This window comes from Rhea americana, unplaced genomic scaffold (assembly GCF_003343005.1).
Source record: "Rhea americana isolate MKP2758 unplaced genomic scaffold, rheAme1 scaffold_66, whole genome shotgun sequence".
NCBI classification, from domain to species: domain Eukaryota; kingdom Metazoa; phylum Chordata; class Aves; order Rheiformes; family Rheidae; genus Rhea; species Rhea americana.
Window position 1 is genome coordinate 2,750,808 of NW_028186823.1, and position 21,273 is coordinate 2,772,080.

General features: G+C 36.5%; 1 protein-coding gene across 3 annotated transcripts in view; it reads left to right on the plus strand.

The window, feature by feature from the left end:
- Positions 1–21,273, plus strand: part of UXS1 (UDP-glucuronate decarboxylase 1) — a 47,295-nt gene that overhangs the window by 24,314 nt on the left and 1,708 nt on the right. For 2 of the 3 annotated variants that reach the window (XM_085320864.1, XM_085320867.1), the window contains 8 exons: positions 476–580; positions 1,855–1,914; positions 2,442–2,563; positions 11,031–11,150; positions 14,778–14,821; positions 18,536–18,596; positions 19,158–19,215; positions 20,813–20,916. In XM_085320864.1, coding sequence (XP_085176990.1) covers positions 476–580; positions 1,855–1,914; positions 2,442–2,563; positions 11,031–11,150; positions 14,778–14,821; positions 18,536–18,596; positions 19,158–19,215; positions 20,813–20,916 — 674 coding nt within the window. The remainder of the gene's footprint in view (positions 1–475; positions 581–1,854; positions 1,915–2,441; positions 2,564–11,030; positions 11,151–14,777; positions 14,822–18,535; positions 18,597–19,157; positions 19,216–20,812; positions 20,917–21,273) is intronic. The other variant, XM_085320865.1, reaches the window with a different exon arrangement.

A 21,273-nucleotide genomic window follows, 5' to 3' on the forward strand; every position in this document is an offset into this window, starting at 1 on the left:
CTGAAAGGTTTGCCCTCGTGGGAAAAATTGTCTGCCRTTTTCCTTGGGATTCCACTTGAGAAAAATACTCTGAAGCTGGTAGTCACTTAAACATGAGAGGAATAAAATATTATGTGTCGTCTTGCAGCTTCTGGTGTTGACCCTGAAGTACTCATAAGTAAAATTTTTACAAATGGAAAAATCTCAGCACCCCAGATTTCTATGTCTCTCTCAACAATGTTGTTATACACTAAACTTTAGTTTTTGTTTTACTGAAAATTAGGACTTGCGATGAGTTACAGTAGCTTTGCCTGTGCCGTCTGTAGGTAGGAATATAGTAAGAGCTGAGTTCCAGTGTTAAGATAGGCAAAAATGTGTACTTATTTCTTGACTTTATAAGGCTTTCTCATTTAATGTTTATGCTACACAGAAAAATAATGGTGCTTTTTTATTTTTTCTCCACTCTCCTCCCCTTTCCCCCAAACCTGTTCTGTAGTGGACCAGATCTATCATCTAGCATCTCCTGCTTCTCCTCCAAATTACATGTATAATCCTATAAAAACATTAAAAACCAACACTATTGGGACATTAAACATGCTGGGTGAGTTGAAGTCTTTTTTCTTCTTACTTGACATTGTTAGACCTAATATCACCTGGACAGAGTTTGGCAGGAAGGCAGCTGAGTCGTGTTTGTGTGTGTATACATACAAACATACATAYACACACACACACACACACACACACACACACACACACAYAYACATATATTTATTTATGTATGTGTAAATATAGATAGAGATAAAGATTCTTGAAGAAAAATAGGGCTTTTTACCTSTGAAGATTTTTGTGCTTTTTCTTTAAACATATCTACAAATGAACTCTTGACAGCATGCAAGCTCAAGTGTCAAAGCACCAGAGTTTTCATGTCTGTTACTTGGCTRTGGAGTGAAACCTGTGCAGTAATTATAGAAATCATAGGAACARTTAGGAGCATGGGGATTATTTTTATTGTGATGTGGTGGCACTGACTGCCGTTCTTACCTTGATGGCTGTGAAACACTGTCATGTTTACTGTGAGTGGCTGTTCCTTTCCATCACAGCAAATGTTGAACTAGGTGGAACTCCATTGGATCTTGTCAACCCCAAACATTAATAGCACTACTCCCTCTTGTGCATGTCTTAGCTAACAATTCTGCAAAGACATTTAATGTCTAACGTTATAGTTGATAATTACAAGGCAAGGTTCTCAGCTTTAGCTATTAGTTCTAATGCTGTTGAGGCATGTAAATAGAGGGCCTGAAGCCTTTGCTACATTTTATTCACACCTTCAATCTATTTGACATGTGCAGCAGCTTAAACTGGCTGTCTGTAACCATAGAAGTTGCTACRAGGCAAAAAACCTTCTGGATGAGAACCCCTGCTGAATTTCTCATATGAGACGGATGCTTTAGGGTACAATTCAGAGAATTAAGTGATTCAGAAGCTAGTATGCCACCAGACAGTTGCACAGCCTGGAAAAGTTTAGTATGCTTGGCTGTGCTAACTTTAAGGTCACAAAGTTACTGGAATGGAGTGCAGAGTAATCCCAAGTGATGGGTAGATTATCCAGACTGTTTAAAGGGGCATATTTATAAATGATGAAAAACACTAGCTTTTGTCTTACAGTAGGTGATTACTTTTTCTTAAGTAGTCATCTTTGATTTTGATGATCACAACACAGTATGTTACTTTGAGATGTTGATTCCATAATTGGGGGAAAATGAGCTCCCTTTAAAAACATATTCAAGCACAATCAGAGTAAAACAGCAAACACAACCTAAAGATTCTTTCATTTGCTCAAATTTTGTTTTTTTCCCCTTATTTTCCAAAATTTAGGATTAGCTAAACGTGTTGGAGCACGGCTGCTACTGGCCTCTACGTCAGAGGTATATGGAGGTAAGAAGGATAAAAGCATTGTTAGAGGTCTTGAGGTGTCACTAACCAAAGGGTATTTACACACCTTCTGATGGATGATATGGTCAAGATAGTATATTTTCRTCATGGTTTTACCTTCATTTCTTCATCAGATCTACTTCTCACAGTTTAAAATCTGGCCATTAGTACTTGCTTTAAGTCTTTTGTCAGAGTGGTGGAAACAGGCTCTGACTGTTATCTGTAACATTCCTACATCTTGGTTTATGACTTTTTCATAAAGGCTTTGATGGGGGAGGAATTTTGAATGTTGAACTCTGATTAGAATCTAGAATGAAGTATTATAGTAACAGTGAATACTCTTTTAGTGAGTGATGTTGAAATGTAGTATTTTTTTTAAATACATAGACCAGAGAGTTAAAGTACGTAACACAAGTGACCAAATTGTCTACCAAAAGATTCATTACATATAGTCACCTGTAGTCACTTCATTACATATAATCACCTTTTCTATTGATAACAATCATTTAAGTTTCGATTTTCCTCCACAGATCCTGAAGTTCACCCTCAAAATGAGGATTACTGGGGCCATGTAAATCCAATAGGCCCCAGAGCCTGCTACGATGAAGGAAAGCGGGTTGCAGAGACCATGTGCTATGCATATATGAAACAGGTATTAAAGTTCTATCAGATAGAGTGGATTAACTATAATTATGAGGGCCAAATATACAGCAAAGCCCRAGTGTTGCATATATTTAGGAATATAAGAGAGAAAGAGAACATCTTGAATAGGAGCATTTGTACTGCAATAACAAAATCTGTTTCTTTAGTGCGGAAGTTTCATTGCTCCCATCTGTTGTGATATTTCTGTCGAGTAGCATTCTCCAAGAAAATATGCTTTAGTCTTCTCAAACTTGTTATKTCTTTCAGTATCGTAAAATAGTTTTTAGAAAGATTAAACTGAAGTGACCTTACTAATTTGGGAGCCAGATAAAAGTTGCTTAAATTTGGTCTTTTGCTTAAGTGCTTTACAGAATTGGGCCATTACAGATAAAAGTGGTATGTTTAGTGAGTGTACTTGAAATCCAAACACATGGGTAAAGATGAAGAMGTTCTTCAATGAGTCTTCATATAAGAGCAGACTACTTTAAATCACTTTAGAATGTCTTCAAATTATGTAAGTATAAATATAGCCCTTAGTAAAAGATATGGATGTTAACTTGTAGAATTTTTTTTTCAAGTACATTAATGTGAAGATAAAAATGCATTTTAAAATATATTTGTGAAATGATGCATGCTATTTTTCCTGGTTTAATAATCGACAAGGACCCAGTATTGACTTTTTACCTGCATGTGAATCTCTTCTTACTTAATCACTGCTTAGTTAGTCTCTGGGAGATTATATTCTACTGGAAAATGTGACACGTTAAAGAAAACGATATCACAGCTTCTCTTATTTCACCTTTGTATTTTAAGGCTGCAAATACCATCAAATGTAGTATGTTCTGCAGAATTTTAAGCCTTTAAATGATAGAATATTAAATGCTTTTAAAAAACTTGAAAACAAAATTAACTCTAAATGATAAGAATTTGAGGGGAAGTATTTTAGCACAGAGGATGTAATAATTTTAGCCCATCTCTTCTGCCAGATAGAGAAGAAAAATCTCAACTTTCTTACCTCCTTTGCTCTACTTCAAACCATTTAAGGTATAATACRATGACGTTACTGAAAGAGATCAGGCTGTTGTAGCATAGCATTCCTCATAGGTTTGGAAATTTGTTCACCATTAAATATTACAGTTTTATGAGAAATCCTTGTGCTGTAGAGTTGTATTTKTTCTGAGTCTGGGGTGCACACTGCACTGTTCTTTTAGCTGGGAAGATTTTAGGTCGTTTTGGAAATCATGGACTGTGTCTTAAGGCCCTAGTATGAGTCATAAGCCTTATGAAGGTTTTACAAAGAATAATAAAGGCTTGTAAAGTGGAACTGTGGTGCACACATGCATTAAATAAAAACTTGTGATGTAAATGAACTCTGCCTAAAGGCAGCCCTGTGAGATCCTTCCTGTACTTTATTACAGATTAGTGAAGTCTGCCCAAGCTTGTCCTTCATTCTTCTATATTCTGAAACACTGCTGAGTTTTTTTTTTTTTTTTAAGAGTTTGGATGTTACACTTTTACAAGGGGAGGAAACATGAGCTTTTGCTAGTGTTGCTAGCTAGTATCTGGTTTCTGTTATGAAAATGAGTATTTTACTTTAAAGGGCACTCTGACAGGAGTGACCTAGCCCAAAAGAACTGAATGTGCAGGATTTCAGACTAAAGTATTTCCAGAATTTTTTAAACTTCAGTAAAAAGAAGTAACAAGCAAACTTATTTCTATTTTTTCTCATTTCTTTCAGAGTTTTCCATCATCATGCACATTCTTAGATATCTTAGATAACTAGTCATACTTTTAAAAATATAAAATAGAAATATACTTGCAAATTATCCTTCCAAATGGGCTGTTCAGAATTGGAACAATTTTTGGTTATATTCAAAGCTGGTTGTATATACACSGTTGTTGCAGTTTTTCAATAGCATGTCCTGACGAAGACCACCTCTGTGCACTCCCTTTTGCTGGCAAGGTTATTCTTTCACTATTTCGACCCTATGAATTAAACATTTAARTTTGGCCTCCTGTTTACTATGGCCTTCCTTTGATAAGCCCAGCAGGCTTGTYACCAGCAGTGTTTATTTTTCAAGGAGTCCAAGGGCAGCAGTAGCATTTTCTTAAAAGGAGAGGAGGGGAATTGAACTATTTTCTGGAGTATTGTAGAGTTCGCAATTTCAAAGCATGTATACAAGCCCATCTCATCTCGTGTGAAGCCTGACCATGTGAGGGAATTTCTTCACTGTGACAGTGACRGAGCACTGGCACAGGTTGCCCAGAGAGGTTRTGGAGTCTCCTGTGGAGATCTTCAAGGCCCGCCTGGATGCAACCCTGTCTAACATGCTCTAGGTGACCCTGCTGAGTGGGGAGGTTGGACTAGATGATCTCCAGAGGWCCCTTCCAACCTTACTGATTCTGTGATTCTRTGAAGCACTTGACTTTGATTTGAGAGTACCCTATTTGCTAAAAGCTTTTGGGAGCAGCTCTCCTTCCTTAAATTATTGTAGGAAYATAGGTCAGCTGTCCTGCTCAATGTACCTGTCAGTCACATGCAACTGAGTAGAATAAAATCAGGAGGTGTTATCCTCCCTACTGCTGGACCYCTTCTGAAGTCAGCAGGAGCTTTAATTCCTTGCTCTGTTCATTTCATAACTAAGCTGCATCCTCTGATTTAGACTTCAATACTATTTTCTTGATCTCTCATTCAGTGTTTATTAGCACCCCTCCTGGAAAGCCTTTTGCAATTCACTCCATTTCCCCAACAAGGTGCAAGGCTTAGCTTTGAAACTCTTTGTCATTGCTTATAACAACAGCTTATCTATCTATATGCTTTTTTCATTCTAGACTCCTGTCTTTGGCACTATTCTGCCTATCCTTCTTAATACTTCCTGGGCTTTTTTTGTGCATACTCATCTGTGGTGTGTACTTGTTGTATATGTGATATGATTGCCTAACTAGTAGTTTTGCTCCTTCAGAAACACAGCTTAAAATATATATGGAGAGATATATATAGAGATATATAGAGAGATCTATATAAAAATAACTTACCAGATAAGATGAAACCAGAATTTTCTAAAATAAATGGTAAATAAGATCTTGTGGGCACATAGGTRGGGAAAAAAGTGCCTGCAGTGGGGATGGAAGTTCAGCACATAATATTATATTGTAATTTTGTGCYTTGTTCAGAAGTTTGTGTTATGAGTTGTACTTTTTTCTCTAATCTTTAATTCACAAACTGATTTCAGTAATCATAAAAAGCCTTGATGCAAACTGTAAGAATAATGAAAACTGTTGATTGAATTGCAACTGCAAAGATCTTGAATATGAATAGCCAGGTAGTTAAGTAATTAGATAGAAAACACGTTGGAATAAAACTGTTTGCTCCTAAATGTCTTCTGGGAGTTTATCCAGCATTCTCTCRTTATTGCTAGCTGTTTTCTTCCCTTGATTGTCAATATAGATTTATTCATGCATTCAGCAATTTAATTTTGGTGTTGTCATGTTAAGTTTGCTAGCAGATTGCTTAAGACAAGATGCAGACTTGATTCTCTTTGTGAAAGAATAAAATTGAAGTACTTATGCTTCTGACAGCATAGGGGAGAAGAAGAGAAAGCACTGCATCTCATCAGGGCAGTAGTCTAAAGTTCAGAGAACAGTCMTTTAGTGCCAGAGATGATGGTTATTGTTGGGTTTATCAGGCCAAAACTAAGTAGTAGTGTTAAATATCATGGGTCCCTTTAGCTTTTTAGAAGCTATACAGAAGAGGTTTGCATCCAGGAATAGCAGGTCTGAGGCAAAGGTTGGAGAGAGGARTCTGTAAAATGCTAACATACTCTCACTGCTGATTGTGAGAGGACGTTGACACCTCTTAAACTGCAGRTGTCATCATCACAGCTAGTGTTCTCCTGTTATCTGAGTTGTATGTCAGGTCAGTGAAATTCAGAAAGAAATGATAATTGGACACAATTTCTTTCCTCTGCAAAGTTTGAAAGGTCACGCGATCTCACAGTTGTATCAATATTCTTAATAAATGTAGTGGTTTCATTGAAGATATCAAGCATTGTTTGTTAGTCGTGTTTTTATCTTTTTAAGAAATTGGCCTCACTTTGCAGAGACAGGAAGYGATGCTAATTTCAATCATAGTAAATGTATGGCTCGCAAATAGGCTTTTATACTTTGAAAAAAAGAAATATCAGATAAAAATCACAGCTTCTCCATAGTTCAGTAAACTTAAGTCCTACAAACTGCATTAATTTGGAGATCAAATACCTCCAAGCTTTTGAAACTGGTTTGTTCTAGATACTATTATGCTGTGATACCATACTTCTCTGGCAGGCTGTCATTTTCTAAAACCTCCTGGTATTTCTGCTCCATACTAYTGGATTCATGGATTTGCACATTTTCTAATGAATTGTCAGAGCTATCTGTAATTTCTTTTACTGTTTTTAGAACTTTGCATGTGAACCACAATATCATTATGTTTGGCACTGTGAAATGTAGGAGTGGAATATCGTCTTCCAAAGTTACCTGTTTATATCCAGTTAGAAAGGGAGGGGAAGAAGCAGAACTTTCTAATGTCTAAGGCAATATCATAGAAATRCAATCTATCATTTCATCAGGTTGTTAGTAGTAGGAGCCTTTCTGTGAAGTGGAGGGTTTCTTTACTAGATTGTCTGTTTCTAAATTGGATTGGTATGCCAGCCTTGTTGGAGTTTCCTAATGCGAACATGTGAGTATACAGTAGGAAAAAGCCTTTTGGTCTTCCTGTCCATATTCTGAGAAACAATTTTACTAACACAGTAGTACTTTTACTGTTTCTATATGCTTTGTGCTGTTAACAATTGCAAAAAAAAACATTGTACTGTAGACCAGGATAGAAAATTGACTTGTAGTGAGTGTCAAAACCATAGATTAAACAAATACAGGCAGGTTCCCAAAAAAGGCTTGAATGCTTCCTGTAATCTGTGTGTGCTCTGGGTCCATTTTCTGATTTTTTTATTTTTTTTMTTTTTTTCCCCTCAAGTAGTTATCAGGGAACTTAGTCCTTTCTTCTTGATGTTGCTTTACTGTTTGGCAAGTTGAATTCAGAATTCTGGAAGACTCTAAGCCTTTTTTTTTTTCTTCTTTTTGATTCATTTCAGAAAGTTTAGCCAGTATTTTAATAAAAATATATACRTAGTAGTATTTGTCTTCTGATACAAACAGTATATTGTTTTTGACACTTTCTMAATTTCATAAGCATCTTTAAGATGGCTGCTGTGACTCTAAAGCCATTGCCAGAGCATTGTCTTACATCCGTAACTGCTCTTGTTGCACTAATTCACTAAGTATTACTCTCTGCAGAACTCTCCATCACAATGAAATCTAGAATTAAATTGTTTGGACTCTAAATTGTTATTGTTTGCATATATTCCTGGCCCTTACTGGAAACTGTGTTGAAGTTTTCATTCACTGGGTATCATTACACTGATTTTAGCTGCACTGACTAGATACAAGCTGCCTCCTCATGTTCAGAAGCTAGCTTGTGCAGTACAATACTGAAGTTAAAATCCATGTTTGATGGGGRTGTCCAAGCATAGACATACTTAAATGAGTGCATATCTCTTCCAAACAATGATGTCTCTCATAAAAATGTTGTTGGAATGGGCTTATTACTGTTTGCATTGGCCATATACAATACAAACAAAATGCACGCACCAGAAATAAGACAAACTTCTAACAGGGAGGTGTCAGTAATGATACAAAGAGACCTTGAAGTGATTTGGTAAATTCTGTAGTCTGGGAACTATTGAACTGTAAGCATGAGGCAGGAGAATTGCAAGTATTCCTTGGCTCTGTTCAGGAACCTGCATTATGCAGAAAGTGAAATCAGATATCATRATTGTCCTTCCAAGCTTATTTAAGAGCTTATCACTTATGAAATTCAATCTCACCATTGCTATATTTGCAAAATAGTTCTAAAAGTTGTTAGTAACCAGAAATGAATCTCACTTTGCTTATACAGTAGGCAATATATATAGATAGATATACATATAATACCTTAGTATTAGTTTTGTAGCTTAAAAACATATTACCAATGAATCCTGGTAAACTCTGCTGGGAATTCTTCTGTGATTACAATTCAGAATATGGGAAGTAATTTTAAGAGAGTTAGTTAGTGGGGTCTGAAACACTTGGGAAAGAATAGTAGTCACTAGCAAAGTGACTAAYAAAGCAAGGGAGGTGGGCAGCAGTCTTAATAGTTTTACCCAAAATGTTGATCAAGACTTAGCTCACTGATACCTGTCCAACTGCCTAGGCTTTCCCTGAGAGATCAATCCCTGCTTTGTTTAAGATTTTCTTTTTGTCTGTGGAGAGTTCTGATTTATGCTTGCTGTTTAGATACATCCACAGGCTTTCCAAAGAAGGAAGTTTTAACACTTAATTAGTGTTAAATTAGTGTTAGATTTTTTCTATCTTCCCTCTTCCTCTACACAGGCATAGCCTCTGTGAATGTGTCCTTACTGGTAAACAAGAGAGTTGGAATGAATACAAGTGGTTTGATAGCCCACACTGCTGTGTTTTATTAGCTTGCTCCATGACTCTTTTTTGGATTGCTCAAGGAACTTTCTTCTCTGTTAATCTGCTATAAGAAGGCCTAGTCTTAAGTAGTGTAGACAAAAGCCAGTTGATCCTGTTTGGCCTCAGGGCCAGGGATTGGGTTCTATTTTGTTGGCAGCATCAGCGTGAGCTGGAAAGGTTTCCTCCTTTCTTTAAGATGTAATAAAAAGTTGTACATGACTTAATGCTAGGTTTGCCCACAAATCTGGGAAAATAATTGACTTTGCTAGTGGGAATTCTGTGGAGGAGTTGGTTATAGTTAACGTGATGTAGATGTTCAAAGAACCAGGCATGGGAGCTTACCTATCAATATTTGTAGGCAGGTAATGCAAAAAGGAGTAGAGAACTACTGAACGTGCTCGAAGGATCACAGAGAGGTTTTTCTGATGTGAAAAAGGGAATGTTTAGGTCAAATGTTAAGTTCCTGGCACCAAATTATATTTGTTTGTGGAAATGCTTCTTGAGAGAGGATAGATTCCAGTTTTAGAGGCTCGTGTGAAAATTCACATAATTTTCAAATATGATTTTCAGTATGCTGCGGGGGAGGGCTTTACCTGATGACACTTTTTATTTAAAGTTAAGCATTTTAAAGGACAGAATTGCCACACTGGACAAAACAAAATGAAAAAAAAATGAATAGTGGAAGGGGAAGTGCTGAGTTTACTATTATACTATGAGTGTTGTTTTTCTTACTTAGAGCCCTCACTARTTTCCAACCAGTACAGGAAAACAAGGCTGCCACTGCTGCAGCTTGTGCAGTATGAGAGTCACTTTTTGGGTAATAGTTTAATGAGTTACTTTTATCTTGGGGCCCTAGCTTCCAAGTGCCATATTTTCAGCACTTGTTGTTAAAGAATGTATCTGGAAAGTCCCCATGAAATACAGCCTCTTCTTGGAGGAGTTAATGTCCTTTTAGGACAGAGTGCTGGGGAAAACAAAAGAACAAGAAACTCTGTCAGAGTATAGTCTACGATACAGTGATGATGTTGGTAAAGGGTCAGTGATATGATGCTGGAAGCAAAGATTAGACATCTTCACTACAATGCTTTTTTAACTAACTGCAAATGAAGAGTACATTTCTAATTGCTGCATTTCGCATGAGCAGGGACCTCTGCTCTTCCCAGGGTAACACAGTGGTATAAAGAGAATGTGAGGTTATTTTGTGACAGCACTGGGCAGAGTTGCTTGGTGTTTCCTATTTGTCAACACTAGTTAACATCTAAAATATTAAGAGTGTGTTTTTTCTCTTTTATTATCCCATCTGTGGAGTACTAATGCCACTACTTTAATAAAGCTCCTTTAAGGATTCATTTTTTTGATGAGTCACTTGGAAACCCAAGAGAGAAGATCARGTTTGCCTGCAAGTTTCTCTTCTACGTGAACCTACGTTTATTTCCAAAAAAAAAAATGTTTATAGGGTCTCCCTGAAWGAAGTGTATGTGAGCTGTGTCCATCAGCCGTGGATGTACTACTAATACACTTCCTGTACACACCCCTGCTTTCCTGGAAAAGGTCAAACAACAGTCTAATTTATCTAGTCTGTCTATGTCTAGATAAGCCCAAGATGGAAGTTGTTGTTGCTGGAAGGGTACTATTGAAAATGTTGGAGTTCTTGGTAAAGAAAAACGTGTACGGAAATCAGCAGCAGTGCTAGCACTGATTTAGACTTTGCATTACAAATAGTGAGACTTTGTGTAAATCATCATGCTGTATGCACTGTAGTTTGCAGTAGGGTTGATGAGAGGTTAGAATTGTTTCACGGTAGGAAAATAATGCGTTTTTAAATCTGTAAGAGAGATTCTTAAGGAAGCTTGGGGGAGAGGGGTTAATTTGCACTTTTAGGAAGAAAGAGAAATAAAGTAGTAACATTTCTTTGTCTTTGCCCACAGGAAGGGGTTGAAGTGAGAGTTGCCAGAATATTTAATACCTTTGGTCCTCGGATGCACATGAATGATGGTAGAGTTGTCAGTAATTTTATCCTTCAAGCTCTCCAGGGAGAACCCCTAACTGTAAGTAATGACCTTTTAATGATGTGATGAGTCTATTTGCTGTATGGCTTATCCTCACGTGCTGTGAAAGAGGCTGGATTTTAGTAAACATTGAGGCTTTCCATCTCCAAAAATCTAATCTCAGTGTATCAAGCTGAAGTGTACAGAATTATATAAGCAAGGATACAYTCTGTCAATGCTATTGGTCTTCCTTTCCCAGAGAAAAATAAGGCTACTGGTTGTAATGTGAGAAAGTGTTTTAAGTTACCCTGAACTTAAGTCTTTGTCACAGCTCTTCCATGGGAACAAGGCATGGCAAGATCCACAGCAACTAAGCAAGTAACTTATTTTAGTATTTCTGCTGAGGAACTTTATTCCCTCAACTCTTTTTGGAAGATAGTGATCTAAATACCTTTTTGTAGGATGATAGAACAGCCAAAATTTTCCATGTGAAAAATAACATTAAAGACCCTCAGGCTACATCGTATATTAGTAAATAAAGCAGGTCAGGACCAGTTTTTGTGACTGTAGACAAACTGATGTGGCATAACGTGCCTCTATACAGCTAAATTTTCCTGCCTCTAAAACAAATTGCCAGGTCCAGGCTGTTGTGAAGGGTCCTTGGCTCTTGCTAATGCTTAAATGGTGTCACAACATTGTCTGGGAGAGCAAGAGCTGGAACGGGCCAAAATGATGCCAAAGACGCTGCTTGATAATTCAACAATACAGACAGTACCTGGCCTATGTCCTGTTCCTGTTTAGTTAGCTATTGTAAAATAAAGGACATATGTAAAATGCCCTAAAACAGGGAGACCACTTATATTTAGTGCTGGTGCTGGGAAAATAAGTCTGCCAGTTAAAGCTCACACCCTACCTATTCAGAAATAAGCACTTGCCTACCTGATTTCTCAGGAATTCTGCTGTTTCTGTTCTGGAGCAGTGATACTAAGCAATTTAGAGGGAGGAGGAGGTGAAGGAATCATCATTTGCCAATAATGATCAAAAATAAACAAACTTTTAATTTTATACTACTGTATGCTCATGTCAAGAGACCGTACCATGGCTTCCCACAGGGAAAATTTGCATTGAAATACAGTCTGAAGTGATTTGGGAGTGCTGGATGCACTTCAACGATAAACTGATTTCCTCYTCCTTTCTTAGATCATAGCAAGAAGTGAATTATTTGCATGAAAATGATAATCCCTATCTTGCTTATGCATTAACAGAACTACTGTAGTTTATTTGCAAAGAAGTGTTTTGCAGACAGCAAAGATATCTAAGCCTTGGGGTGTCCACTAGCAAGCTTTGAGGACCGAGGACCTGTTACCAAGGCTGGCTGGCTGGAAGAACCTATAGGAACATTCCYTTTTTTTAATACTTGCTTAACAATGTTCCAAGTGTTGTTTCTTCTGTCTCTGAAGCAAATAGTTACTGATGAAAACCACAAGGCTTTGGCATGGATATATTCTTCAAATGTGAATGTTAAGCCAGTCTCTAAACAGCCAGGGTAATTGTTTGCCCAAAGACTGCTTTATTCTTTCCATTTGTTCAGTGAAGCCCTACACCTGGGACTGATGGGCAGAGCTTTGGGGTTATGGGATGGAAGGAATCTACTCTATGCCAACCCTTTCTTGACACGACATTTTGCTGTTGCAGGCAGTCAGTTATATTTTGTAGCAGATTGCCCAAATCTATCGTGTTCAAACAAAACAGGCTCACAGTGGACCATCAAGAAAGTTTATTTAGCCTACAGAGGGTCAGAAGGTATTTTGTCTTCCCTGTTTGTTCCCCTAGTAGTGCATGTAGAGTATTCCAGTATTTGGTGTTGAAAATGTGGGTGTGGATTTTTTTTTTTTTTCTTTTTTTCCTCTCATTCATGCCTAGCTGCTCAAGTTTTATTGAAAATAGCCTTGTATCTTTCATAAGTAGAACTGAGTGAGAACAATCACTGGAAGTTCTGGGAAGCCTTACTAAATCTGAAGACATTATCTTGTTTTTAAATATGCAATCCTTGAGATATTTCGGAGTGTCAGTAAGATAAATCTGGAGTCAGTGCCTGCATGTGGGAGGGAATATTGAAGGGKTTTTTTTKKTTTKKTTTKKTTTTTTKKTTTKGKTTTTTTTTTTGTTCTTGTTGTTAAACTAATGCCATGCCATCCAGACCTTATCAGGAATGTAACAGAAGATAAAATGCTTTAAACATTTTGCCCAACRTCATTGTTCTTAGGAAGTAATTATCTGACATTGAAAATTACTGGATATGAGAAGGGAACTGAGGGTGGAGTTGTCTCACTGACCAGGTCAAATAAAATGAATTGTCAGCAAGAAGCAATACTTGAGACCCCAAAAAATATTTTGCTCGTGTACTACTAGAGAGTTTGTTTGACTGACAAGAATATCTAGTGTTAACCTTTCTGGAATCAAATGTATTCAGTCTCTTTTTGGTTCAAAGTAATTGTTCAAATGGAGTAAATTAATCTTGCAAAGTGAAAACAGTTCCTTTAATTATTCTCATTTAAGAAATCATAGCCTGTGTAGATGAGGCCATTGTTTCTTTTTATTGCTGTAAAGGTTGTATTAAGACAAACTGGGAGGGAGGGTGCAGAGGGAAGAAGGGAATTTTGGAAACCACGGAGTATTCTCCAGCCATTGCCTATGTTTAAGAAGTATAGCCACAAGGATGACTCTTCAGGAATCATGCACACAATTTTGTCTGCAAACCTTATTCCACAAGTTAATCAAGGGTATGTGGGAAGCTCTATACTTACATAAAATCTGCTTCCTATTTGCTCTGAGAGCATAGTGAGAGTCTGCTGGCCTCTTCTGGTACATTTCCCTTCAGAAAAGTATTTCTAATGTAGCAAGCTTGTAGGAAGATGTATTTGTCCCTGTTTAAGCCTAAGTGTTTTTTCTATTTAAATATGCCTAATGGTAACTTTAAGATTTTATATGTTTATATTCCAGGGATTTCAGTACTGCCTCCAACTAAGCTGTGAAATAACTAACATTATCTCAAGCCATTATATGTACCTTAATTATGTTTTAATGTCTGTTTTAGACTTAAAAAATTTGGTTGTTCCAAAGTGTCAGCATAAAATGTGAGGGAAAATTTGTGCCCTACCGCTCCTCCTCCCCCCAGAGTGGGGAGGGAGGGAACCCCTCAGGGTTTCTAAACAAATCTGTACAGGACACTAACATTCGGTGGTTACTTTTAAGCTGCCCTTTTTTTTTTTTTTTTTTTTTTAATGAGCAAATAAAAATTGGTTGTCATAATGATATTTTAATATTCTGAGGTTGATTTAAATATTTGGCTTTTTTTTMTGTCTAAGTTCATGCTGCAGCCTCTTTCAGTGCTCCAGAAGAGGACAAAACATTGCTTTGTTGCACATCTCAGAAAATGTTTCGTACATCCAGAATTCTGGATTAATGTGATGCGTAAGGGTATATTTCCTGGAGACACTTCCAACAGAAAGACCATCAAAGAATTGCTGTTTTGCCAAAGGCTCTGCAAGCACATCTTTATCAATCCCTGTAATATGGGCTTTATGTCCCAGGTGTTTCTCCTCGGGACTTCTAGCATTGTGAGGAATTAGGGGAAAAGTAGACTTTCATGTTCCTCTAACTTTTCTAGTTTTTGTTTATTTTTAGGTCTATGGACCTGGAACTCAGACAAGAGCTTTCCAGTATGTCAGGTAAGTCTTGTCTATGCTGTTTGATATTGTTTACTTAGCCTGATAGCTCTTTGAGCATGGCCAGTTTACGTTAACATAAAACAAGTATGCACTTCCATTTTATTCAAAGAATTTTTTTTTCCATCCTTAGAACAACTTTGCTTTCAGAAAGGAAACATTGAAGATTTTTTAAAAATACCCAAGAAACAAAACATCATTTGATTTAGAACTTTGGATTAAGGTATTAATGTGCTGTTCCCCTCGAGGCACAGCAAGTAACCAATAGGTTTGTCATGCTGCTTAAAGCCTCAGTTGCAAGTCCTTGCATTTTGATGCGGTACTGCCACCTTGTGTCTTTGCGAGATGCTATCAGTTTGTGTGTGTCAGAAGGAAGGGGTTGAAGGGTTATTGCTTTAGTTAGTATTTACAGGGTAGGCAAGACAAGAATGTTCTTTCACTTAAAAAAAAAAAAAAAAAAAGAGTGAAAGACATGCCCAGAATCCTTTATTTCAGTGTATTGCTTTTTTTTTTTAATGCCATATTTCTGTGTTAGTCTGTATTAACAGAAATTTGCAATGACAAATTGTTTAGGTCAACTTGATTCTGTTTTGCAACTGATTTCTGTAGAATTCATTCAAAAATATCTGGCTCTGAGTGGATTATAGGTGATTAAGAATGCTAACTGCTTTTTATTTTCAACTATCTGTTGAAAGTTCGCCTAGCTTAGTATACAGTAGAAACATTTCAAGATTAGAATTCACTTGGAAATATGAGGGGACTTGATTTTGATTTCGTTAAGTGTTTTTTTTTTTTCAGATGGTTAAGGTGGAATTGCCTAATAAAAATGTAAACATAGGATTCTGCAAATTCGAAGTGCTTTTTTGTTGTTGTTGATACAGAGGGGTTGTACCTAGAGTTACTGGATTTCTTTTCTGATAACCCTTCTTTCCAAGGCTTTTGAGCATGAAAAACAGAACATTTCAAGTAAAAGCGTAGTCTGAAAGCAAATACAAAATTCAGAYAGTAAGCATTAGGCATTAACTTTATTACTATATATCCTTTTATGGATAGAAGCCAGCATCCTCCAAAATGGATAACTTCAGTATTTTCTTTGCCCAGTGTTAAACACAAGACTGCCTAAATTTTGCTCATTAATTTCCAGCTACTATTTTAGAGAAAACAGCTTTTACAAAGAATTAACATTGTCCATTTAGTCAAATACTTCAGACTTCAAGACTACTTTGACTTGTTTTCCCTTTCCATTCAAAGAAAAARATTTTTTTTAGACTAGTATCTTTTTTTTCTTACAGGAAGCTAAGAAAAATCTTAAAATACATGCTTGATATTTGAAAATCGTGAAATACAATTATATAGTAGGGATTTGGAGAAGCYTGAAACAAGCCATTTTTGTGTGTTGAGGGAAGCCTTGCTAATGAATTTCAGTGACATTGTAACTAATATCATTGAATATATATAGTGCTATGAAAAATTTGCATGCATTGTATTTGTTTTAAATAACTACATTTGCACATGATAACCCATAAACACAGCTGGTTAATTGAGTTAATTTTGATCATTTTATGTGATTCAGGCAAGTATAAATGTAAGGCTCCCTAGAGAAGTTTTATCAGGTTTGTGCTAGTTTGTGCTAGTGACAAAAGGAATTATAATGTTTTGATTTGGAATCTTTCTCAAACTGGTGGCCGAAAATTGACATTCACGGTTTCGTGCGTGTGTTAAAATGGCTGAGGTTAGCAACCTACATCAAGCCATGACTTTACTGAACTCATTCTTAGAGTTGATCCTGTTTGCCCTCCAGTGGTACAATTTGGAGAGCTGTCTGGTACATTTTGATTTGTTATTCTACAACGCTTAAAGATAAAGGAAGGTTTTGTGCCATAACATAAAGTAGAAAATGTGCCATTTCAGCTATTCTACATGACTGTGCCACGTTAAAAATAGACAGATATGAGAAAAGAATGATGATGGAATAGGATCCTTTCAAGTAAGCAACATTCTGCCTGTGAAAAGCATTAATGGAGGGGGAAAAAAAGAAAAAGATAAATTGAAAATACACCTTGAATTCCCATTTTAAAGTTCAAAACACATAGCAAGTGAAAGTCCTACTTCCTTTTTTATCTTGTATTTTCTTTTTACATACAGGTCAAGTCTTACAGTTTTTTCCTAATTCCCAAATATACTTTTTATCCTATATACATGACCACAACCAGTTTGAAAGTACAAGATTCCCAAACTTAGGCTATAACAGCTCATTGTTCAGAAGTTAAACTTTATCCTCAATAGGATTGGTTGCATGAATAACAGTTGGTTGCATGAATTCTAATTCAAACCCTTGAATTAGAATTCAGATTGTCCAAAATGACATATCAAGCGCTAGAAATTCTTTTTGTGAGGAGGTTTAATATAAACATTAACATCTTCTGAAAGATTTTCAAAGTGACATAATAATTAGCAGCTGACAAATCATAGTAGCTGTTGGTTTAGAATTAATAAACATTGATATACACAAGAATAATGCAATACTTGAAATAAGAGAATTATGTTACTATTATGGTCAAGTCTTGACTGCCGTGAGATGAAGGAGTTCTTATGTTGTTTCTGCTAGCTAGTTAACAAAGATTGAAAAATAGCTAATAAATTCAATATGGTTAGTTTTGAAACGGTTTATTATGGCTGATAAAAGCAATGTTAGCTGCTTTATTAATTMCAAACATTTCACTTGATCATGTTCTTTCTTGGCTTTAAGATACTTAAAGCCAAACCTGTAATTTGATCTTGATGTCTACACATTTCCTTTGAAATTAGCAGTATTTGTTCAATTGCAGCAGTCCATCTGCACTGATCAGATTGCCGTATTGAAGTCTGTTTCAACTGAATAAGATGTACATTTTGCTCTATTGTGCTAGCTAAACTGCAGTGCCAGGCTTCTGCTGTTGGGTTTGGGGGGAAGGCTGTTAAAAAAAAAAAAAAAAAAAAAAAAAAAGCTGCACTTCTAAATATTGGTCTTTTCCACTAAAAATGCAATAATGGTGATGGTAGAGTAATAGTGCAACACATATCTGTTTGAAGTAGCCATTGCTTTCCTGGTAATAAGCCATAATAAAAGGCATCTGGATTTGTATGTCCAGGGTTAAGCTAGTAAGTCTGTTGCAATAACCCCCCCMAAAAACTTTGGGTTATTTTGTTGGGGAGAAAGGAGATGACACCAAAATACTGTTTTTAACAAGCTATTTTTAAAAATTTTTGGAAGGAACAAACACAAACAATAAACTGCAAAGCAGGCAGTGTTGTCACAGTGTGTGCCTCTGCTTAAAAAACTTTCTGTAGTCCATCTGAAATATATTGGAAATTGACCTTTGAATAAGCAAGCACTTTAGGTACTGGAGGAAAGAAGAAAAGCTACTGTCTTTCATGAACTTTTATTTTTTGATTTTATCTTTCATATGCTCAGAGGAATTGTATCCAGTGTATCGCAAGYGTAATCACTATTTAAAACTAACCTTCAGTTCAGGAAATCTTATCCAATGGTGACTATGGAGCAAACAGCTGAGGAAASGTGGAGCTATTGAAATACACACAGTCAATCTGGTTTTGGCATTCCTCAGCTGACTGGTTTGCTTTACTGAGTTCTGAAGAGGCAACTCTCTTTTTAGATGAGAACATTATCTGTAGGGAAATGGGATACTGCCTCAATCTATTCTTATTTTTTTATAGTGATCTTGTGAATGGGTTAGTGGCCTTGATGAACAGCAATGTCAGTAGTCCTGTCAACTTGGTGAGTATGAGAGTTCTACTACATTGCTTTACAGTAGCCAGCATCACCATCACCTCTGTTTTCTTCCTTGTCACTGATGCTTGCTTTTAGAAGAAATAAATACAACAAAAATGTTCTTTCCATCAGAATAAGGCCTATATTCTCTTTATAAATAAAAGTACTGAGTTGGGATCTGGTAGTTCCAAGAACAAGAGAAATTTACTRGATTTTACTGTTTGTTTTAGCTGTAAGATTAATGTAATTATAATATGAAGAACAAAAGTGAAGGGAAATGCACAGAGGAAACGATTAAGTCTTTATTTTTTTAAATGGCACAAAAGGAATACCCAGACTTCAGTAATTAAAAATCACTTTATACTAGCCTTGGTTGGAGGAAAATGGGTTAATATTGAATTGTGTATTTTGTTTTAATACTGATTCTTTATCCTCAAAGTAGAAATGAAGCATAATGTTTAGCTTTTTCACAAAGCTGAGCATGACTCTATAATTATCTCAAGTCAGAAAACTAGCATATCTTGAGGTGTTTAACTGCTGTTGTAATGAATATTCTTCCATTTCTAGGGAAACCCAGAAGAGCATACTATCCTAGAATTTGCCCAATTAATTAAAAAACTTGTTGGTGAGTATGATAAATCTTTCTTCAATGAAGCTCATGAAGTGTTTATTATTGTGTGATGATTGTTACTTGATTAATGTGTGTAGTATAAGGATAATTTAGCTAGTCTTTGGATKTCTTAATAACTTTATCAAAGTCATTTAATACTATCCTAATCATATAATTAAATATTAATCAGATGATCAAAATCCTCTTTCAATTATATTTAGAATTGTGTATGACCTGTAGAATGAATACATTGTTTGTGTGTGTTTGAGTGGTCTAGCTCAGTAGTTTTGTTTCTGCAAGTTAGTAGGCTATTACTGGCCAATGAAGAGACTTTCTCACTACATGTTGTACTTACTTCATGGAAGGTGTATAAGTTATTGGCCACCTCCTTCCTCTTCAATCCTTTCCCCACGTCTGTTAGGTTATATCAGAATAGAGATGACAAGTAAGTGTCATTGTGGTCTTACGTAGAGTGTTTGTCTCTTAACAAAAAAATACATGATGATTGCTGCATACATACAAAATGGTGATAGTGATTTTAAAGGGATTTCTTTTAGCTTCTTTTTGGCACAAGGACAATACATAAATTTAATGAGAATGCATGAATGAAAATATCTGGTATAACTTCCTAATTGAAATATGGATACTTCTAGAGTAGATTCAGCAAGATGTTTCTTCAAAATTCTGCAAGCTGTTCTCCTTTAATAACCGTTAAAAGAAGCTCATGCTGTGGTGACAGTCATTCTCTACCTTTCACTGATGTACCTGTGATTCTTCCAAGGTCTGAAAATGATTCTGGTGGGGGCTGTTGGCACCTTCCTTGTATGTGGCTAGGAAGAAAACACTGTGGCTCTCCCTTCTTTCTTGCTCCAAGATCCATAGCAAATCGAGCTCCCAAGAAGGGAAGTAAATAGTGCTGCTCAGTCTTATAATGTGGTTTCCTCATGAGATGAAAGATACTGATGCCATTAGGGAAGAATTTTCAGTCTGTACATCCCAGCAGTACTTCTGAGGGGTCTACAAAAGGCGCCTGAGAAAGATTCAAATGTATGGTACGGAAGCTGATGCATGTGATGATTCTGTCATGGGACTCTTCCCACTGGAAAGTATCTGTGAGTCCACAGATTGGGGAAGAATATTAAAAGGTACAGCACCAAAATCATCTAGCAGATAAAATAATTGTTACCTCCCTTTACCTGTGTGYCCATAAACAGCTTGGTCTCTTTCACGATGCCTGGAAAGGTCATTTAGTTCTTTATCCGTTACATCACTCAGATGACACATAAGCAGTTTGCTGGATTTTCTCAGAGACCTTGTGGTGTCTCCGTACGTTGTCATGACGAAAGCCAAGTACTGTATTGGATCTTTAACAGTCAAACTGCAGAGTGTGAGCAAAGAGGAAGTGAAGTCCTTCCTCAGTGCAAAAATGCTCATTGACAGCTGGTTCACTGACTGTTGCAGTCAGTGCAGCTACACCTGCAGAAAGCGCTTCAATGGTAGGAATTACATAAGAGAAAGCTGCAGAGAGACCTGATGCTTCAAGAAGAAGCAAAAATGTAAATGCGAAGTATAGTGAATTGGGAATGGTAATGTACGATATCCTGTTTATTAGGCAGTGGAAGTGAAATCCAGTTTCTCTCRGAAGCACAGGATGACCCTCAGAAACGAAAACCTGACATCAGAAAAGCCAAGTTACTGCTTGGCTGGGAACCTGTGGTATGTAAAATTGTATTGCTGTTGTGCTCAAAAACATGATGGGGAGAGGGGGTAACCTAATGTATTGTCCAGGTTACATGGCAATAATATCTTCTAAGTTATCAAAATACCTGTTTAATAAGACAGTTGTTCATAAGGCTGTGAAGTGTATACCATACATAGCTATGCTCTTTCTAAGCATATCTGAAGATAAGAGTTGGTTTCTTTGGGAAAGGTGAGGCCTATTTAATCCCGGAAAGATCTAGACTTTTTTAGCCAGCTCCCTTTTCTAGCTAGGCTGGTGGTTTGTAGACTTTTGGGGATTTGCAGATGAAAACCTTTCCAGAAAAGGTATGGACCCTGTCTAGTAACTGTAAG